This window comes from Urocitellus parryii, assembly GCF_045843805.1.
Source record: "Urocitellus parryii isolate mUroPar1 chromosome 12 unlocalized genomic scaffold, mUroPar1.hap1 SUPER_12_unloc_1, whole genome shotgun sequence".
Taxonomy (NCBI): Eukaryota; Metazoa; Chordata; class Mammalia; order Rodentia; family Sciuridae; genus Urocitellus; species Urocitellus parryii.
Genome location: NW_027551758.1, coordinates 247,270 through 266,617, shown reverse-complemented (window position 1 = coordinate 266,617; position 19,348 = coordinate 247,270). Strand labels below are relative to the sequence as shown.

General features: G+C 49.4%; 2 protein-coding genes across 5 annotated transcripts in view; both read right to left on the bottom strand.

Annotated features, from left to right (window-relative positions):
- Positions 1–5,904: 5,904 nt before the first annotated feature.
- Positions 5,905–8,901, bottom strand: LOC144251256 (uncharacterized). The gene is made up of 7 exons (XM_077794278.1): positions 8,730–8,901; positions 8,140–8,255; positions 7,743–7,973; positions 6,545–6,659; positions 6,253–6,350; positions 5,970–6,086; positions 5,905–5,916 (listed from the first exon to the last, which is right to left on the bottom strand). Exons 1-7 carry the CDS (start codon positions 8,839–8,841, stop codon positions 5,905–5,907), a joined length of 801 nt encoding a protein of 266 aa, XP_077650404.1. The 5' UTR covers positions 8,842–8,901.
- A 1,646-nt stretch (positions 8,902–10,547) lies between these two features.
- Positions 10,548–19,348, bottom strand: part of LOC144251260 (nephrocystin-1-like) — a 40,049-nt gene continuing 31,248 nt past the window's right edge. Inside the window, exons 11-13 of one of the 4 annotated variants that reach the window (XM_077794281.1) lie at positions 18,955–19,117; positions 15,962–16,175; positions 10,548–10,610 (exon numbers count right to left, since the gene is read on the bottom strand). In XM_077794281.1, the coding sequence (XP_077650407.1) occupies positions 16,080–16,175; positions 18,955–19,117 (259 nt within the window). In that variant the 3' untranslated portion in view covers positions 10,548–10,610; positions 15,962–16,079. Of the gene's footprint in view, positions 10,611–15,961; positions 16,176–16,398; positions 16,415–18,918; positions 19,118–19,348 lie in introns of those variants that run through there. The other 3 variants (XM_077794282.1, XM_077794284.1, XM_077794283.1) reach the window with 3 other exon arrangements.

The window sequence follows — 19,348 nt, the reverse complement described above, 5'->3', positions numbered from 1 at the left end:
ACATAGAAAATGTCTCACAGGACATAGGAGGGGAATGACCCAAAGGATGAGAGAATGGCTGGAACCGTTCTCAAATGTGCCCATGTAGCCTAAAGTTTGAAGGCATCTAATTGTACTCTAAAACAATTATGAACCTATTTGATCCATTATTAATAAATATCACCACTTTACCACTTGAACCAAATCACAGAAAATTGGAAACAGATGATCATTTGCTTTGATACCTTTACTTCTGTTTCATTACTCAGAGTCGATCAACTCTATACTTCAAGTGACACAGATTTATTACAGAATGCCTAAGATCCTAAGGATCTATTTTAGCTCAGCCCATGGTATTGCTTCATTATTTTATTATTTTGTAAGTAATAAAATATAACTTCATGTTGGATGATATATTCAAGCCATGAATATATCATCCAACATTGTTCTTCCCAAAATATTAGCCCAATTTCTGCGCGTGCTCACTTACTCTTTAGGAATTTTACTAATTGTTTGAAGGTTCTAGAGGTCCTGTTAGACTCCTAATGGACAAACCATACAACATACTCCAGAGAACGGACGAGTGCCATAAGAAGAAAATAAGGTCAGCCTACAGCAATGGGCAGCTGCCTGCCCTCGGCTGGGAGGAGCCCTGGCCATGGCACCAGGGCTGCTGGGCAGCAGAAGCCTCCACAGCCCTGCAGGGAGCCTGGAGCACAGCTCTGCCTAACCATGCTCAGCCCTGGACAGATGCACATGAGTTCCCATCACAGGCTCGAGTGTGACAGTCCCAGGTGCATGCCTGTCATGCCAGCCACCAGGGAGGCTGAGGCAAGAGGAACGTTTGAGGTCAGCCTTGGCAACTTAGACCCCGAGGCAAAGGGGAAATACTTTTACAGGGGTCTCTGAGGGTGTAGCTCAGGTAGGTCACTTGCCTCACAGGCTCAAGGCCCTGGGTTCAATCCCCAGAACCCACGTACACACAAAAAGTGAACTTGGAATATTGTTTAAAATGATGGATCAGGTACACACAAGGACTTCAATATGACCTCTCAGAGGAGCTCAATTTGAGATCAGACTGAACAAAAGACCACCTGGACCATTGACTCAGTGTCTGAAACCCTCTGTGAGCATGGGAAGCACTGCTGGCAAGACACCAGAGGGCCAAAGCACTTGTGCCCCCTGCAGGGGTGTCTCTTGTCTACCGCCAAAGACTGTTCCCCTCCTGGGGCAGCTGAGAGCAAGCTGGGCCTTGGAGCAAGGACTAGTGCTTTAGATATAGACTATGCAAGCAAGGGGCAATGTCTTTAATAAAACTAAAATTAAAAAGTCACATTGAAAAAATTTTTAAAAGAAGAAAATAAGGTCAAGTAGAGGAAGCCCATTTTCACAGGAAAAAATCCCCCAGTGAAAAGCATCAGAATAGATACCAAGAAAAATACCAACAAAAACAGTGTGCTCCCACTATGTATCTACTCAACATGCAAAAGTTAGAAAGCTAGATAATACAATCCTGGCCACAGGTAGAGATATGCAGAAGAGCCACCTGGCAGTGCTTAGTCAAAGAAGTAAACATGCACACTTTGACCTAGAAATTCCACCTGTGTGTAAACCAGGCGGTGCTTAAGCAGTTTCACAAGGGGACATGCACAGGGAAATTTATCCTCAGGTTCTTATAGAGTTGTCTGTGCTTACAGGGAGTTGATGGTTGTCAAGATGCCCACAGCTGCGAAAGTCAAAAGCTAAAAAAATAATAGATGCCAACCTGGATATATTAATAATCCCGTATCTATGATCACCTTCATAAGGTAGCTTCCCAACTTCTGTGTGGAAGTGTGTTTCTCCTTGGCCCTTACACTGTTGTGGAGACCACTAGGAGTTCAGCTTTGTGCAGGATCATCTGACCTGGACTTTTTGCAAGACCTGTACAGCCCTCACACATGCTCAGATGCTACAGGACTTTTCAGACCAGTCCAGACAACAGTAGGCATCCATTCATTGTCTGCACTCTACAGATTCCTAGATGCACGACATTCATTACCATCAAATGCAGAATTTTCATCAAAAACTAATATATATATCATTCCAATCTGAATCAAGAAAATCGGAAATATCCCCAAATCCAAAGAGTGGATCCCCATTGTGATGCTACAAGTTGAAAATTCCACAGCTGACCTCATGGGATGGTTCACAGTCAAAAGACAGCTGCATGAAAAATATTACATGACCTTCCTGCTATGTGAAAAGTGGCATGTGAAGTACACATGCATGTCTTCCTCAGACATGGGTTCATTTGCAAGGCACCTTGTGCAATTGAAAATACTCCAAAAGGGGAGAAATCAGAACCATGTCTCCAAAGTATTTCAGCAGAGACCAACTCCATCTGTCTATCTATCTCTCAGTGAGTGTGTGTGCTCTTGTGTGTGTTTGTGTGTCTTTGTTTGTGTTTGTACCATCATAGCTGATACTTCATTGCCCCCATTGGAAAACTGACTCAGATAATGCCATCTGCCAAACTCCTAAAAACCAAAGTTCTTGCTGATAGAATGAAACATTCCTTCCTGTTGGTTTGGATGTGTCCTTTAGGAATCACTGCTACATTTAGTATACTCAAATCATCACAGTAGATCAGGTAACAAAAACATATATATTTTAAAATAATAATATATTAATGGAAACAACAAATACAGGATAGAGTAACAACTGTGTTACTAAACAAGGTCAAGGACAATGGCAAACTATAGATTCAAACTTTGAAGAAAATAGTAATCAATGTAAATATTCCTGGGCTGCCTCAGCCCCGCCCAGGCACACAGCAGCAGAATGGTTTTGCAAGCATCCTCAGGAGGGCAGGAGCCTTCTTTCCAGGACGAGAGGGAGGTTGAGGCTCGATCCACCCATCATTCTTTTGGGAGAGGCTCCTTTTCCTCAGCACAAAGTTGGATTTTTTGTGAGGATTCTTGGCATAAAATACGTTGGCCTCTGCTGGAATCCTCAGCTCTGGGGAGAGAGGGGTGTACAAAAAGAAGGTGGCACTCAGGAGGTGGTGCTCCCTAGGACACGCCAACATCTGAGAGCCTGTGCCAGAAAAGGCCAGAGCCACACACCTGAGAGCTCTCCAATTCAGCACCAATACCAACAAAGACAGCCTCCACAGTCCTCCCTGAGGAAGAACTAGGCAGAGCACTTCAACAGACCTAATGTCTGTTCCTACCAAAGGCTTTGGACTCCAGAATATCTCAGGTCCTCTTGCATCTGCCAAAGCACACCACTAGGGTTTGCATCTGAAATCTCCCACAAAAGGCTCCTGTGCCGAAGATTCAGTCCCCACATGAGCCATCTTCATAGGTGGGTTTGGAGGGAAGCATTGGATGGTGAGTGCTCTGATGTCAACATGAAATTCTCATTCAAGATGAATACACTACTGGGGGGTGGGAGGGACTGGAAGAAAGGTTGAGCATGGTTGGAGGAAGACCTAAACAGGGTTGTGCCCTGGGCAACAGTACCTTGTTCCTGTTGGCTCCACTGAATCCTCATTCTCCAAGTAGAGGTCCTCCCTCTCCATCTTTCTCTCTCTCCCTCTCTGCCAGCCTCGTTCTCTCTCTCCCAGTCTATGCCTTTGTGGCAAGGGCTGAGGAGCTCTCCACTGCCACACACTAGAGCTTTATGGACAGCCTCAGTGCACAACCAAAGAGAAAGCTATGAAACCCAGAGAAAAGGCCTAGGATTCCTCCTCAGTGAGGACAGGCTGACCAGCACGGATACCACGTTAGAGCCATGCTTCTGCGTTGGTGGAGCCCGCCTCCATGTGAACCAGGCTTCTGAGAATGGAGGCCACATTCCAAATACTGCCCTACTGAGAACAATGGTTCCAAAGACCAGCAAAGGGACTGCTTCCCTCCAACATGGTGTATGGCCCAGTGGTGCCATGACCCCGAGTGGGGGAATACAACAGCCGCTTCTCCTTCCTCTGAACATGTGTTTCCTGTCGCCCTCCTCTAACCTAGAGCCTGTTCTCCATCCCTTCTGGGTTGGATGTGGAGATCTCTGCTATGAATTTCTTAGGCTACCAAGGCCCCAGACAGACTTCCTCTTCCATAGACTCTACTAACCTAACAGTAGGTTAAGATAGGAGACAAGTGATCCTAGAACTCATAGGGATGGTGGTCTTCAGGGTACATAGGCTGGGATAATGGCTGCTGTGGTGTTTGGCTCACAAAAACCAACCAACCAACCAACAAAAAAGCGCTGGCATTATTATCAGATGAGCTCTGTGGCTAAGTGCTCAGGAAGCCCTCATCTGACTTTAGTTAGGGATCACAACCTGGCTATTGTGATCACTCCTTGCCTAGTGGACTCAGGTGCGTAAGACCATGGAATTTATGCAAAAACAGATGATTCAGGCTGTCTCCCAGGCTGTGTTTTCTTCCCAATTTCATCCTGTTACTGCTTGCTAGAATCCTGGCAATGCTCTGCCCAGGCAGTGGTTTTTTGGTCACACAGAAGGCTTTCAATAGTACTGCTTCAGTCCACAAAATGCCAGTTCCCTCTTTAGCCCATGCATTCCCATGTTCCTTTGAAACCACTCCTATCCCAGACCATGAAAACATACTGCTCCTGGAGAGAGGCTTTCCTCCTCACTCCTCAAAGATGTCAGCTTTGGATGCCTGTTCATGTCCAGGGGAGGGCACCTGGTGGGGAGCCGCAATATCCACTGGGGTATACTATTGGACCTCAAGACCTTCCACCAGCAGAAGTGCAGTTGGCTTTGTGCACGAACCCAACACACCTGTTGGAGTGTTCTTGGGGGTCAGAGACTACTCTTTGTTGCTAAGAGTTGACCTGAGTCCACATCCTGACCCTTGCTCTCTGCCATCTGATTGTCTCACTTACTCTGACGGCGAGAGATGATTTGGCCCAGCTCATAATCCTCTGGATTCTCCTCAGTAAGGAAGTGTAGGTCGAGGGCGCTGCGGATGACAACAGGAGCCCTATCCTGGCAGGTCACCTGGAGCAGCATGGGAGACAGGCCTTCAGGCCTTCAGGAAATGGGCCTTGAAGTGACTACTCAAGGACAGTGGGCAGGGGCATTCTGGAGGCACCTCCACTCTAAATACAAGGGCAACATCCATGACCCTACTACCTGAGGCTGACCTCCTGCTCATCGTGTGGGCTCTTCCCATAGGCTACTAGCCCAATCCTTGTACATAGGACTTCCTGGGCCTGCCATTGCTCTTTGTGGAGCTGCACTCCTCTCGGAGTGAAAGGACCCCACTACCTGCATACAGATGCAATCTCATCCCACAAGTTGGGAGGAATGGGACAATAGCCTCCAAGATCCCAGGTATGCCCGAGGATGCAGGCGGCATTGGGAATGGCCTAGGCACGAAACCTAGAGGCTTTGGTCTGGATTGCCAGGGCCAAAAACAGACCCAGGAACATGACCACACACAGGAGTGCTGAAAGATAGCCACGAGAGCTCCTGGCCTCCAGAGGCTCAGTGCTGGCTGGGATGTAGGAGGGCACCTCATCCGGCAAGGGTGGTCATTGGGTTACCTGGACATTTAGTGTGCTTGCTCCACATCCATATCGACTCTGCAGAGAGACTCTCTCAGCTCCTTGTTCAAGGAACATGGAGAACCTCACACTGCTGTCCTCCTCCATAGACGTCAGCATCCCATACAAGGGAACCTGCAACCTAGTTCCTGTCCTATTCTCATCTGTCACCCATACCTGTCCCTGCCCTTCTGGACTGCATGCTGCCACCTGACACACAGACTCCCTCAGACATGGCAGTGGACAAGCTGCTGCACTCGCTCATCTCAGCTCCAGCCCTTCACACTGACCTCTCCCTTCTTGATTCCCATCTATCCTCCTGATCATCCAGAAGCTCCAAATTCAAGAGGGCATGAGTAGTCCATGGTATTAGACCAGTGTCTGCTCCCCATCCAGGTGTAAGTACCACGGGACACCCCTGCTCCCAGGCTTACCAGAACACTCTTGGCCATCTCTGGACTTTGTGTTTCTAAGTGGACACGAATTAAGCAGGTGTCTCCCACCTGCTTGTGGGAAAGCGGCCTGGAGGACTTGCAGGTTGATTCTGAGAACTGTGGGGGATGGAACATCAGCAAACCCAGAAACAGAAAGCCACCCCAGACTGTCAGTTGGCTCTATGGGCTTCCAGCAAATATGTCCAGGTGCTGAGGCTTCTTATTTCCTCAGGTCGGAGTGGAATGGCAGCACATGCACAGCTTGAATAAGGTAGGTGTTTACCTCCTTTCCCTTGACCTGGGGGCGTTTCCTCACGATGAAATATTGTATTCCCAGATTCATGGACAGACACACGAGTGCGTGGTCAGAGACCTTGATTTCTGCAGAGCGAAGTGGAGAGAATTGTTAGGTGGCACTCAAGGATTATACCACAAAACACCCACAACCCCTGAGAGTCTCCGCCAGGCCCATCACACTTTGGTATTTTGGGGCCAAGGCCCACTTTCTCTTGGCTGTCAGTTATCCTGAGCCCACTGTGGATCATGTCTCCCCACTGTCTGATTGTCCTACTTACTCTCATCCTCAGACATCATATACAGCAGCTCAAAGTTGTCCACATCCTCATGCTGCAACAAATTTTGGTCCAAGGCCCTGCGGATGAGGCTTGTCACCGTCTCCTGAAAGGTCACCTGGATCAGGGTGGGACAAATGTCATCAGAGAATGGCTTTTAGAAGAGCTACCCAGAAGACTGTGGTCAAACATTCAGGAGAAATCTCAGCTACACATACAAGGGCACAATCTTGTTATCCTGCTACCTGAGTGTGTCCTCCATATACCACCTGGGTTCTTGCAATGTGCTACTAGAACAATCCTGGTACAAATATCTGCCTGTACCTGCCATCTCCCCTCCCCCTGGGGAGCCACATTCCACTCATGTCAAAGGACCAAACTGCCTATGCACAGACACACTCTCATCTCACTGAGATGAGAGCAATGGGCCAGGGATCTGCGCACCAAGTGTGATCTGGGATGCAGGCTGCCTTTGTGGGTGGAAGAGGCAGATGCACTGAAAATTTGGGTCCTGACTGCCATGACACAAAACAGACTCAGATACAAGAGTGTGCACTTGAGTGCTTCATGATAGCTTTGAGAGGCCCTGGCCTCTGGAAGCTCGGTGCGGGTCTGGTTGTAATGATGTACTTGACTCAGCACTGGCAGTCACTGAACATGTCTCCTCTGCAGCTGGACACCTGCAGCATTAGCGTGTCTACTGCACATCCATAGAAATTCTGCCAAGAACCCCTTTAGCTCCGTATTTACATACATGCAAAGCCTAACATTCCGAAGCTTTGGCATGACCCCCCAGGTGATCCCGACCCCAAATTCCTACACCTAGTCATGCTAAGGAGGTTCTCTTCCCTGCCACCAGGAACACATCCCCTCCTACACATGTGACAAGTCACTGCCACCTCCTCTGCTCCAACTTCACTCATTGAGAATACCAAGTTCTAGGCACTGCAGCCTGCACCCTGGACATATCTCTGCCTTCATCTGTCCACAGCACTTCCGTCTGCACTTATGGCCTGCAAAACCCACAATACACAGGCCCACTCACCACTGAAGCTGGGCATGCTGATGCTCTCCCTCCTCAGGTCAAGCCCTTAAGACGGACCTCTCTCTTCTTTATTTCCCACCATAGCCCTGGGGTTGGCTGTGTCTCCTGCCTTCCACTGTGTGGACACCCAGGAGGCAGCCCTGCTGTCGGGCTTACCGGGATGCGCTTTGTCTCCCTCAGGCTCTGTCCCTCTAGGAGGACGTGAACAACGCGGCTGTCTTCCACCTGCTCGCTGGAGTGAAGCAGTGAGGAGCTGCTACTGGTGACTTTTCTCATGCAGCACTCATTGCTTTGGGTGGCCTGGGGCAATGATCCTGCAGCCACTGCAGAGCTGCTGCTCACAGCTGCTGGGGTCCTGGATGCCACTGCCACAGAAGGTTCCAAGAACTGTGGGGGATGACAACATCAGCAAAGCCCAGCAACTGCACCCCACCCAGCCTGGCAGTTGGCTCTGTGGGCATTCTACAACATCCATCCAGAACCTGAGGTTCTTGTCCCCTTGGAGGATGTGGAGTGGCACCAGGAGTAAAGACTGAAGAAGGTGGCTGTTTACCTCCTTTGGTTTGACCTTCAACGACTTGCTGGCATCTGTTTCCCTAAGAAGAAAGTCATAATGCACTCCTCCAATCAGGCCGTGATATACTGTCGCATCAGCAGGGACCCTCAGCTCTGGAAAGGCAGGGGCAGAGGCGTGGTAGGTGACACTCAAGGAATACACTACCCAACATCCCCCACAACTGAGAGCCTCTGCCAGCTCAGGTCTCACACACAGACCTGAGAGCCCCCGAATCCAGCTTCTGTTCCACCAAAGACTCCCCACTGATTAATCCCTGAGGACCCTCTATGCACAGGAGGTCCACTACAGGAACACCTTTCAAGGAAATAGCCCCTTGTACCCCAGTACCTCTTAGTTCACGTTGGACCCATCAAAGAGAAACAGCTAGACTTTGTATCTGGATTGGTCCCCAAAGACCCATGTGTTGAAGGTTTTCTCCCCACTGCAGCAATGATCACAGGTGGGTTTGGGGAAAAGCACTTGATGGTGGGTGCCTCCACCTTGACAGTGGACTCATCTACTCATACAGGGCTACACTAATTGGAGGGGTATGGTTTGGAGGTGTGTTGAGGTACTTAGGTACTCACCCCGGTCCGCCTGGCTCTCAGGCTCTGCCTGGCTTGATCTGCCATCTTCAACCTGGGCCAGCAGGTGGTGTGCTTGGTGCTCCAGGTTAAAGCCACTCAGGAGGAGCCACATGTACGGCAGCAGCTGCTGCAGACTCAGAGAGCCTGGAGGCTGATGGGAAGCCTCGGAGTAGAAGTTCACCCAGGTCCCCAGGAAGGAAGATGAGGCACTGTGGGGAGGCAGGTGTGGAGTCAGCAAAACCCTGGCCTTGCCTTCGCCACGGCCTCCAGAGCAAACCTCTGACCCTACCCTCCTGAACCGTCCCTGGTTCTGAACACACCAGTCCACCTCAGGCAAGACACAGTGGCTGTACAGGCAGGGTCAGGACAGGTCGCTACAGGCAAAGAACCTTCAACGAAGGAGCGCTAGATCCATGGTTTGACCAGCTCTCCCCTCCTCTGGGCAGGCCTGACACTCTTCTTCCTCTTGGCTACATGCTCTCCAACCTGGAATGCACCTTCTGGGAGTGTCTGTCCTCCTGCCCACTCTTCTCGGGGCTCAAGAGACACCTCCTCCCCTGGCGTGGGCTGCAATGCTACCTCATTCTCTGTGAGCTCTCACTGAGTTCCCCTGAGTAGCGGTGGACCTCTCTTTTCCCATGAGTGCAGACCACATCTCTGTGGCCCTGGGGGAGGACAGGGAGGTGTGGTGTGGGGGGATCCATTATCCCAGGGCCTTCCCCAGAGGACCCTGACTCCACCTACAACTCCCCGCCTTACCCCTCCTACTGTTGAAGCCCCACACCTTACACTGCAGGCAGAAAACTGAATTGGGGACAGCAGTCTTTCCTCAGCCTTCCCAAGTCAGATCACCTTGCAGGTCCCTATTCTGGAAACAGGAGCCCACCCTCTTGACCCCAAGCCCATTTCATGTTGAAGTTGGTCCAAGGGTCCACCATAGTCACTGAAGAGGACAACGTGCAGTTATGCCTCATGGAGTCAGGGATGCAGTCACATGGAGGATATGTACTCATGGCACCTGCGGTTTAGGCTGACCCCATGAAAAGGGACACAATGGCAATCATTTGCACCCCATTTTTCACTGAATTATGAAACGTGACTGGAAACGTGTCTTCACACAGTGGGTGCTTTCTCCATGTTCACCAGTGAATGAGCCCAAACTGCTGATTCCCACATATCTCTGGGTGTGGGAGCTGCCATGTCCAAAGCCCCTGTCCAGCTATGTCCCAGCTAGGACGCTCTGTCCCACTATGGAAACTAACATGTCTTTATTAACCCAAAAGTGCTTTTCCCAAGGCCCGAGTTTTGAGACGCCTCTGGCACAGATCTACGTTCTTCACAAAGCCAACATCACACCAGAAAGACCACCTGGCCTCACTGAGTCCACCTGGGAATGAGCTCAGTGCACACCATTGAGCTGTGGTGCCCAGTGTGTGGGGACTGCTCCACGGACCTCTGTGGATCAGCTGGAGTCAGGATGGTTTCTCTGCCTGAGAGGGGAAGTTCACTGCCCTTGCAAGGCTGTGGCAGGCACCTCCAGGACTCGTACCATTCGGGGCTGACATTCCACTATGAGTGTGGTCCTCTATCTCATTAGGTATCACAAACCTTTGGGTCCCTGAGAGGCACATGGCAGCCCCAAGACAGAGGCATGAGGGGGCTACACACTTGGGCTTGGTGGTCTGGTGCTTACCTTGGGAACAAGAGATCCAGCACCTGCTGGGTGGGGATGAAATCCCAGGAGATTAACCCCATGTTGCTGCTGAACTGTAGGTTCCTCCCACAAATGACAGGCAGGAGCTCATTCCTAAGCTGGTCCTGCCTGTAAGGTTCAAGGCTCTGAACCCTGAAGGGCTCCTCCGTGTTCTGATCATTTTCACCCTGGGTTGGGACCAAGAATGGTGGGTTCAAAATGGAAATGGTGACAAACAGAAAAATGACTTGTGCCAATACACTAGAGTCAAAGCACAATGGGACAGTTCCCATCAGTACAAACACACACACACACACACACACACACACACACACACACACACACACACACACACACACAGAGTCAGAATAGGAGTCCTGGGCCATTCATCAGGGATCAGACTAGAGGGCCTGCTGGGCTCACCTGCCCTGTGCTACTCACTGTTACTCTTGAGCTCCTCTGCGACAATCGCCAGAGCCTCTGGCGTCTAAGATGAAGCCTCACCCAGTGTATCCACAAAAGGGCTAGTTGGCCCCCCTGAGATTCCTGGGAGCCTGAGGCTCGGCATTGTCTGCAACCACAGGAGAACATCCTTCTCCCTCCAGTGGCTCCAACCAAGTGAGCTCGGATGGCTTGGTCAGTGAAGTGGGTGCCTGGATACCAGGGTTCCATGTTCTGTTTGATCCATTGTCAAGGCAATGATGTCATTTCCTGTGCCCATACCTGAGCCTCTTTTCACATAAGACCACTTTCAAAAGCCCTATGGGCTGCTGATTTCTCCTCCATGCCTACCCATCTCAGGTGCGCAGGTGTTCACCAACAACTACCCAAACATCCCCACCAGCATCTGCCCTGCTTGGTGCCACTAGAGTTCCAGCTTGGAGCCTTCAAAAATGCATTCACAACCAGTCCTTCCCTCTCAGCAGCTTTTGGACCCTGGTCCCATCATTGTGCAACTCATGGTGTGCCCAGTCTTTTCTGGAAAGTAGGGTAGCATCTAATCTCTAGGGTTTATTGTGTCTATTGGCCCCTAACACCCTCTATTCTCTCTGAAACCAGAGATGGGACTCACAGGTGGCTAAAGCACAAATGTACAGATGGGACAATCACAAGAAGGGGAGAGACAAAGAATGCACCCTAACTCAATCAGGCCTGTGTCCCACACAGGGACATGGCCAATGTCCGTCCCATCGTGGCTGCAGTTCCCTCTCTACACCATGGCAAGTTGGAGGGGACTGAGATGCAGAGGCTGCTCCCCTCTGCCATACAACTTCCCAAGGCTTCTCCTAAGATTTCAAAAGGGCCAAGTGTGTCTAGTGTTGGGGTCTCACAGAGACTCCGAGGTACCACAGCATCCTGCTGCCCAGAACCGGTTCACCCCTCACCTCAAGGGGGCTCAGCCTCTGGATTCATGGGAATTGAAGTGGGTACAGGTGATGGGATATCACCTCCAAGACTGAGTTATGCCAAGTCCATGACCCCTGTCTGCATCCCTGTCTCCAGCACCACTCCCCCCTCTCTCTTTCCTCCTCAGAGCAAACAAATCCATTTAGCAAGTGTGTCCTGTGATAAAGACATGACGGTCACCCATCCTCTCATTACAAAAACACTGAGGCTCAGCCAACATGGATCCTACCAGGAACACAGGCATAAACTCAGAGTCCGATCCTCCCAGCCGAGCCTCGGTGGAGCCTGGACTCCCAGCCTCCTGAGTCAAGGAAACAGAGGTGCCTAGCCGAGCCACCTTGGATGCAGCCGCACACAAACTGAACTCATCAATGCCCCTTGCTCTCAGTTGTGAGTAAGAGGGGAGGGTGTTTCACAACCCTGGACATCCAGTGCAGTCTCCAGGCTTTGGGGTGTGCCCTGGCCTCTCTCTATCTGCCCAGGCCCTCCAACCCACACTGGCCTCTTACCCAACCTCCTCCTAGGGCCAAACTCAATCCTGCCTCTCAATTTCTGCTGCCTTCCCCAACACACTGCTCCCCAAAATGAGCAGGGCTGGCTCTCGGTTATCATGCTGGTGCCAGCAGCAATGCCACCCCACTGACAGAATTCTGAGTCCCAACCTAGGCACTCCAGCTGTCTTTGCCACACCTGGCCTGTTTGGGCTCTGGCTCTTGCTCTTTTCTTTCATGTGCATGTGTTTTGAGGTTTTGAGTTTCTCCCACTGCAGAACTGCAGCTGTGGCAGGGTAGAGCTCATGAGGGTGACACTCTGAGCCACATCCAATCCCATCAGGACTGTTAACTGGGGTGATGCTGGAACACAGTGATGAGTGAACACATGGGAGGTGGTTGGACCCACCTTGCCTCTGAGTGGTTTCCTTTCAGGACAGGAATGTAGGGATGGGAGCCCCTGGCGCGGGATGCTTTGCACAAGGCGTGACCACGGGCTCTTTCCTGGCAAAAATGGCTCCACTCAGCATGGAGAGCACTGTCATTCCTGGTGGCTAACAACAGCCCTGGACCCCAGAAAGGAACCCACACTCAAGATTAATGTCTGAGTGTGCGTGTCCTTGAGGAAATGAGGTCTCCTGATCCCAGGTGCAAAGGGGTAAGTCCTCTAACTCCAGGGGCCATGAAGGGACATCTGAGTTTCCCTCGTCCTTCTTTCCCTCTCTGAACCCAGGGTGTCCTCACACTAACCACAGTTAGGACCCTGGCCTCATTCCCCAGTGAGGATCATTAGGCTCCATAAAGGACAGTCTCTAAGATGCTCAGTGGACCAACACCCTCTGCACAACCCATAACCCTATTCACCCAAGAGGCAAGAGGATTTCTATTCAGGAAAACCAGGAAAGGGAGAGCCTTTCTCAAGGACACAAGGACATTAGTGAGTGAGGGAGTGATTAATGGATGGAGAACTATTTCCAACACCAACTTCCAGGAGCATATATGGCCCTTTGGAGAATTCTGCAGTGTGTTGGTGATTAAGGAGGACGTGTGAATCCAGGGGTCACTAGGTCCTCTCAGCCATAAGGAGGGAAACTGCCATAAAGGAACTAGGACAAGGGTGCGAGGAATGCTCACTGGGGGGAGATCGGAAGGAAGGAAAGTGTACTCATTAGAAAAGTGTCGCCTGAAAATTCTTAAGCCAGCCAAAAGTCGTGCGAACTTGTGTGGGAAAAGAGTCTTTGCACAGTGATGAAGCTAAGAGCTCACATGATGGAACACAGCATCAACTGGGACCAAATCCAATATCTGATATTCTTGTAGGAAGAGGAGAGTCTGGACCCAGAGACCAGGGAGACTTGGGGATACCAGCTATGTGAGGTTGGAGCCAGGGCGGGATGCCCATATGGGAACCACAGATCGTGGGCAGCAATAGGAGAGTGGGCAAGGGCTGGGAGAGTTGGGGGGACAGTCCCCTAGGAACCTGTGAGGTGTTTTGGCAGTGAGACCGCCCAACACCTTGTGTGTTGAGCCCCTGGAGCTTGAGGGAAGGCCCTTCCTCTGTTGTTGGCCACCCAGTTGACAGAGTTTGGTTGTAGCAGGCCTAGGACCCAGCCGAAGGTCTGAGCATGTTGGCCATGCAGGGTGGATCTGGACCGCAGACACACTCTGATGACTGTAGGGTTTCAGCCATGCATCAACACAAGCACCAAGTCAGGCCAGGTGGGGAAAGGGCTAGGAACACACTCTGGGGGCTGGTGCCTATATTACTGGGAGCACTTCTGACCCCAATTCCCTGATCTGCTGCCAACACAAGCTACAGAGGAGGGTGGAGGGACACAGAGCATGGATCTTCCCCACTCAGTGGGCCCAGGCATGTACCATGGCCAGCAGCCTCGTGCCTTGCCCGGTGAGTCCTGAAGCGGCCCCCTCTTCCCATCCTGAGAGCTCTTCCCTTCCTCATGTGCTACTACCTTCCCACTGTCTCTGGAAATATCTACTTGCTGTGGTCCTCAGGCAGTTTATGATTTAAGTTTAAAAAAAAAAAAAAAAAAAAAACAGGTCTTGGTGCTCAAAAATATTTGATTTGCCCATCCTCATCCCCCAACCCCAATATTTTCATTATTTCCTCAACATATGAAATTTTACTAGCAAAAAGTTAATTTTGAATTATACAAAGTTGATTCAAATAACATTGGTATACATAATCAATCACTGTACTTTCAATGTTTGTTCTCCTTTCCTGTTAGAAACTGCTCGGAAAAAAGAGAACAGAGGGGGCTGGGGATGTGGCTCAAGTGGTAACGTGTTCGACTGGCATGCGCGAGTCAGTGGGTTCGATCCTCAGCACCATATAAAATAAAATAAAATAAAGATATGTCCACTGAAAACTGAAAAAAAAAAAAAAAAACAAAGAGAACAGAGGACAGACTCATGGAAGTACTTGAACTGATAAGAAGCTCCCACTCAAGCTCAGCATTCAGTCCTGGACAGGGTAAGACCAGGCCACTTTGACATATGTTCCAAAGAGTCTACCAGACAGAATCCTCTGACTGATCCCTGACTGAGCCATAGGAACTGGCTAGAAAAGCCTTCACATCCTCAATACATTCTTCACTTCAGAATACTGGACAAGCATTGATATCCATCTCTCGTTACCTTGCTCCCCAGCCAACCATTCTTCAACAAATTCAAAGGAGCAACTCATGCAAGCACACAGAAAGGGATGTTCACTACACACATCCATGTGCGAAAAAGACAACTGGTATTTCTTGTTTGGGCTATTTCAAATGAAATCCCTTCTGCATGACCTCCACAAACCAAAGGAAAATATTTGTGAAATTCCCACGTAGAAGACAAGATACACTTGCCAAGGAGGCAGTGCCAAGAATTTTGACACTCCAAATGTAGAGTGTGTGTTTAGGAGGCAGTCACAGTTTCCATGAGAGAGTCCCATGAAATCAATTAGGAAGATCCATGCTCTAGCCCTACCATGCAAGTGATGTGACTTGAAAGAGTCACTTAGTCTTAGTAACCATCATCACTAACAACTAAGTCAATGAATAAAGGTCCTCAGGTGTCAAGCTACAAAATGTGGGATGAGCATGGATGAGGATGGGTGGGAGAAGTCTCCAACTCTAACACAATTAGGGAAGGCTGTGCCTGTCCTCAAGTGGCTGGGGGGGCTTGGGATCCTGCCACAGAGGGGGATTCCAAACCTCACATCCCCTGACCCAGGCCAGAAGACCAGGTAGATTCCAAGGACCCTGGGGTGGCCCAATGGCAATAAAGGTCAAAAGGAACTAGGGATCTGCCTGGTCCCTCAATCCCCTACTCTGAGCAGGGCTGCATGACGAGGCCAGAGGCCATCCACAGCAATCTGCCTTTACAGGAAAACAGGGACTGCAGGCTGCCTCTGGCTCACTGAATCAGGGTGGTGTTTTCATAAAGCAAGACCACTTCCTCACATTTGACCAGCAGCTCATGTGTTGACAGCACAATGACTGACTTGACTCAGGCCCTGATGAATGAAATAGAAAATTCATAGCAAACCCATCTTTAGCTCTTCCACATCATCAGGGACTCTGATTCAATTCCGTCCAGAAAGGTGTCTGAAATGATTTCTAAACATGCTGGGGACTCACCTCTGTGTGGAACTTTTCAGGAAAAAGGGGATCAAGTCTCATGAAGCAACTCTTCTCTCTTCTAGCCCATGGGCAATGCAAGGAACCTGCATGATACCAGAGGCTCACTTCTCTCTTCTCATGTCTTCTGGAAAGGATTCGTTAATGCTTCCTGCAAGGTGAAGCAGAAGCCTGCATTCCCAGCTGCACAGAAGTGTTTTAGGGCAGTGTCTCCCTTAAAACCCAAGAAGAAAAAACAGGTCATTAAACAGGCATATGGATTAGAGTACATGTTCAATGATCCCTCCTCCCTGTAGCCTTCCACATGACTCTCTTCCACATTCACAGAGCAATGCTTGGCCATTCTCAAAGACCAGGAGACCATGATGCTCACCACCAGGAAGTCATTAAAGGACTCCAACAGAGCAGCATGGATTGCAGAAGGTGGCACACCAAGGATCTTCAGCTCTGCTGCTACAACACAAGAGCTTAACTTCAGTATTGACTTTCTGCCACCTACCAAGTACGATATTAGTGTCAAGCACAACATGCAGACATGCCAGTAGCAGGTGACACCCCACATCCATTTACAGAAGTGGGCAACATCTGCATTGGAACAAGGAAGTATCTTATCCTTACTGATAAAAATCATAAGAAACAAAGAATAAAATGGATGCAAGACTTCTCCTTTCACTATTATGTAGCTGTTGGAATTCCCTATTAAAAAATACCTCCTCCAAAATAAAAAGTATCTCAGACATGTGTCAATTATTCAATGGATGCCATTTTAAAACTATGGCCTTTACTTAATATTTATGTATGCTCTAGCCCTGCCTAATGCTCTTTTAGAAAGGAGCACATAGAATTGGATCTTTGAAAATCTCACATTTGCTGATAAATATTACTGTCTATGTCAGACATGGTGAAGTGAAAAGTGGGACTTTGGATACTCAAAGAACACAATGTTGTGGGATTGGTGTCCCTGACTCATAGACAGTATGTGGTTTCTATGAAAGCCAGTGAGGGAGCAGAAGTAACGAAGCTCATTGAACAGATAACCTCAGGGGATACTGGCAAATAGGCCAAACTGAAGAACATATTCCAGCTAATATTGGTATTTGGGCTCCTGAGCCCAGACTGGCTGTTCAAAAAGGTGCCGACAGGCAGTTTTCAGGTACAAAATGTCTACCATTTAAAGGTGGGCAACTAGTTACACATCTGAAAAAATGGTCTGCCATCTTATGAATTTCATTTTAACAACAACAACAAGAAAAAAAAAACAAAAACAGACAATTGTGGGAGGCCATCCTCGCACGTGATTTGACTTACCTCCCTGGCTGGGTGAGAGGCGCTCAAACACAGTTGTGTCAGAGCCATTCCCCACCCTTTCCCAGGTCCGAGGGCTTGTCCATGCAGAGGCGTGCCTGGCCACTGACCTGAAGACCCAATCGTTGTCCTTGACCTTGGGATGCTGCCCCCCTTAACCTTCACTGGATGGGATTTTCCCTTGAATTTTTTATTCCCCAGTAAAAGCTCACTCCCTGCGTGCCCTCCCTCTCTCCCTAGTCTCTTGTGTAAACCTCGCCACCACATTAGGTGGCTAGAAGTGGGAGCTAGGAGAAGCCGACGCAGAGCTGTGTGAAAGGTAATGAGAGTCTTGTCTCTTTAATTGAAAACTCACTAGCAATTTCTTATGAACTGAACCTTCTTTCATGAAGCTCGAGCTGGTCGCAAGGCAGAAACAATGAGACATATAAAGATAAAACCTTGTCTTCACCAGGACGCCTAGAAATAGGTTTTATTTGGCTCATGCAAATATCTTTCAATAAAAATTCTGATTTCTGAAGGAACCCATTCAATTTTATAATGCACAGATCACAAGGTTTTCTTTACAGAATATTCTCTACTTCTTCTTAAAGCCTCACATAGAAAATGTCTCACAGGACATAGGAGGGGAATGACCCAAAGGATGAGAGAATGGCTGGAACCGTTCTCAAATGTGCCCATATAGCCTAAAGTGTAAAGGCATCTAACTGTACTCTAAAACAATTATGAACCTATTTGGTCCATTGTTAATAAATATCACCACTTTACCACTTGAACCAAATCACAGAAAATTGGAAACAGATGATCATTGGCTTTGATACCTTTACTTCCATTTCATTACCCAGAGATGATCAACTCTATCCTTCAAATGATGCACATTTATTACAGAATGCCTAAGATCCTGAGGATATATTTTGGCTCAGCCCATGGTATTGCTTCATTATTTTATTATTTTGTAAGTAATAAAATCTAACTTCATGTTGGATAATATATTCAAGCCATGAAAATATCATCCAACATCATTCTTCTCATTAGCCCAATTTCTGCGCGTGCTCACTTACTCTTTAGGAATTTTACTAATTATTTGAAGGTTTTAGAGGACCTGTTAGACTCCTAATGGACAAACCATCCAACATACTCCAGAGAATGTACGAGTGCCATAAGAAGAAAATAAGGTCAGCCTACAGCAATGGGCAGCTGCCTGCCCTTGGCTGGGAGGAGCACTGGCGATGGCACCAGGGCTGCTGGGCAGCAGAAGCCTCCACAGCCCTGCAGGGAGCCTGGAGCACAGCTCTGCAGAAACATGCTCAGCCCTGGACAGATGCACATGAGTTCCCATCACAGGCTCGAGTGTGACAGTCCCAGGTGCATGCCTGTCATGCCAGCCACCAGGGAGGCTGAGGAAGAGGAACATTTGAGGTCAGCCTTGGCAATTAGACCTTGTGGCCAATGGGGAAAAAATTACAAGGGTCTCTGAGGATGGAGCTCAGGTAGGTCACTTGCCTAACAGGCTCAAGGACCTGGGTTCAATCCCCAGAACCACACATACACCAAAAAGTGACCTTGGAACATGGTTTAAAATGATGGGTCAGAAGGAAACAAGAGAGGGCTTTTAAAGCGAGGACTTAAAACAAAATCCACAGGTGCAACAGGAAAAGGAGACACAGAGTCAGTGACACCTGAAATACCTGGGCGGGTCTGTCTTTTAAACCGCCTCCTGCTCCCCAGGTCACACTGGGCTCCTCAGTCGCCCTCCCCTCTCCAGGGAGCCTGCAGGTCAGGCCACCTCTTCTCCTCTGAGGTCCATGGCGCAGGCCACACTGCTGAGACCACCGCATCCTGAACAGGACCCTGCAAATCAAAATCCACCCAGCTGTGAACAGCAGCTCTGCCAAGGAAAAGCCCTCAGGTGAGAACCTGGACAGCGGGGTGGGCGCCGTGGGGACCGCCCTGGTGGCTCCAGGGGACAGGCAACCAGGGACCAAGGCTCCAGGGCGGTGGCAGAGTCCTCCAGGGGTCCCACTCTCCTGTGGGCGAGTAGACCCTGGCTGCTCCCGGCCAGCTCTCCCTCCCCCACCTCTA

Excerpts from the sequence above, each read along its gene's own strand:
- LOC144251256 (XM_077794278.1), bottom strand. The coding sequence starts at position 8,841 with ATGTGGCTCCTCCTGAGTGGCTTTAACCTGGAGCACCAAGCACACCAC. Across the intron at positions 8,256-8,729 it reads TGAGAGCCAGGCGGACCGGG|AGCTGAGGGTCCCTGCTGAT; the intron begins GTGAGTACCTAA and ends CTGCCTTTCCAG. Across the intron at positions 6,351-6,544 it reads TATGATGTCTGAGGATGAGA|AAATCAAGGTCTCTGACCAC; the intron begins GTAAGTAGGACA and ends TTCGCTCTGCAG.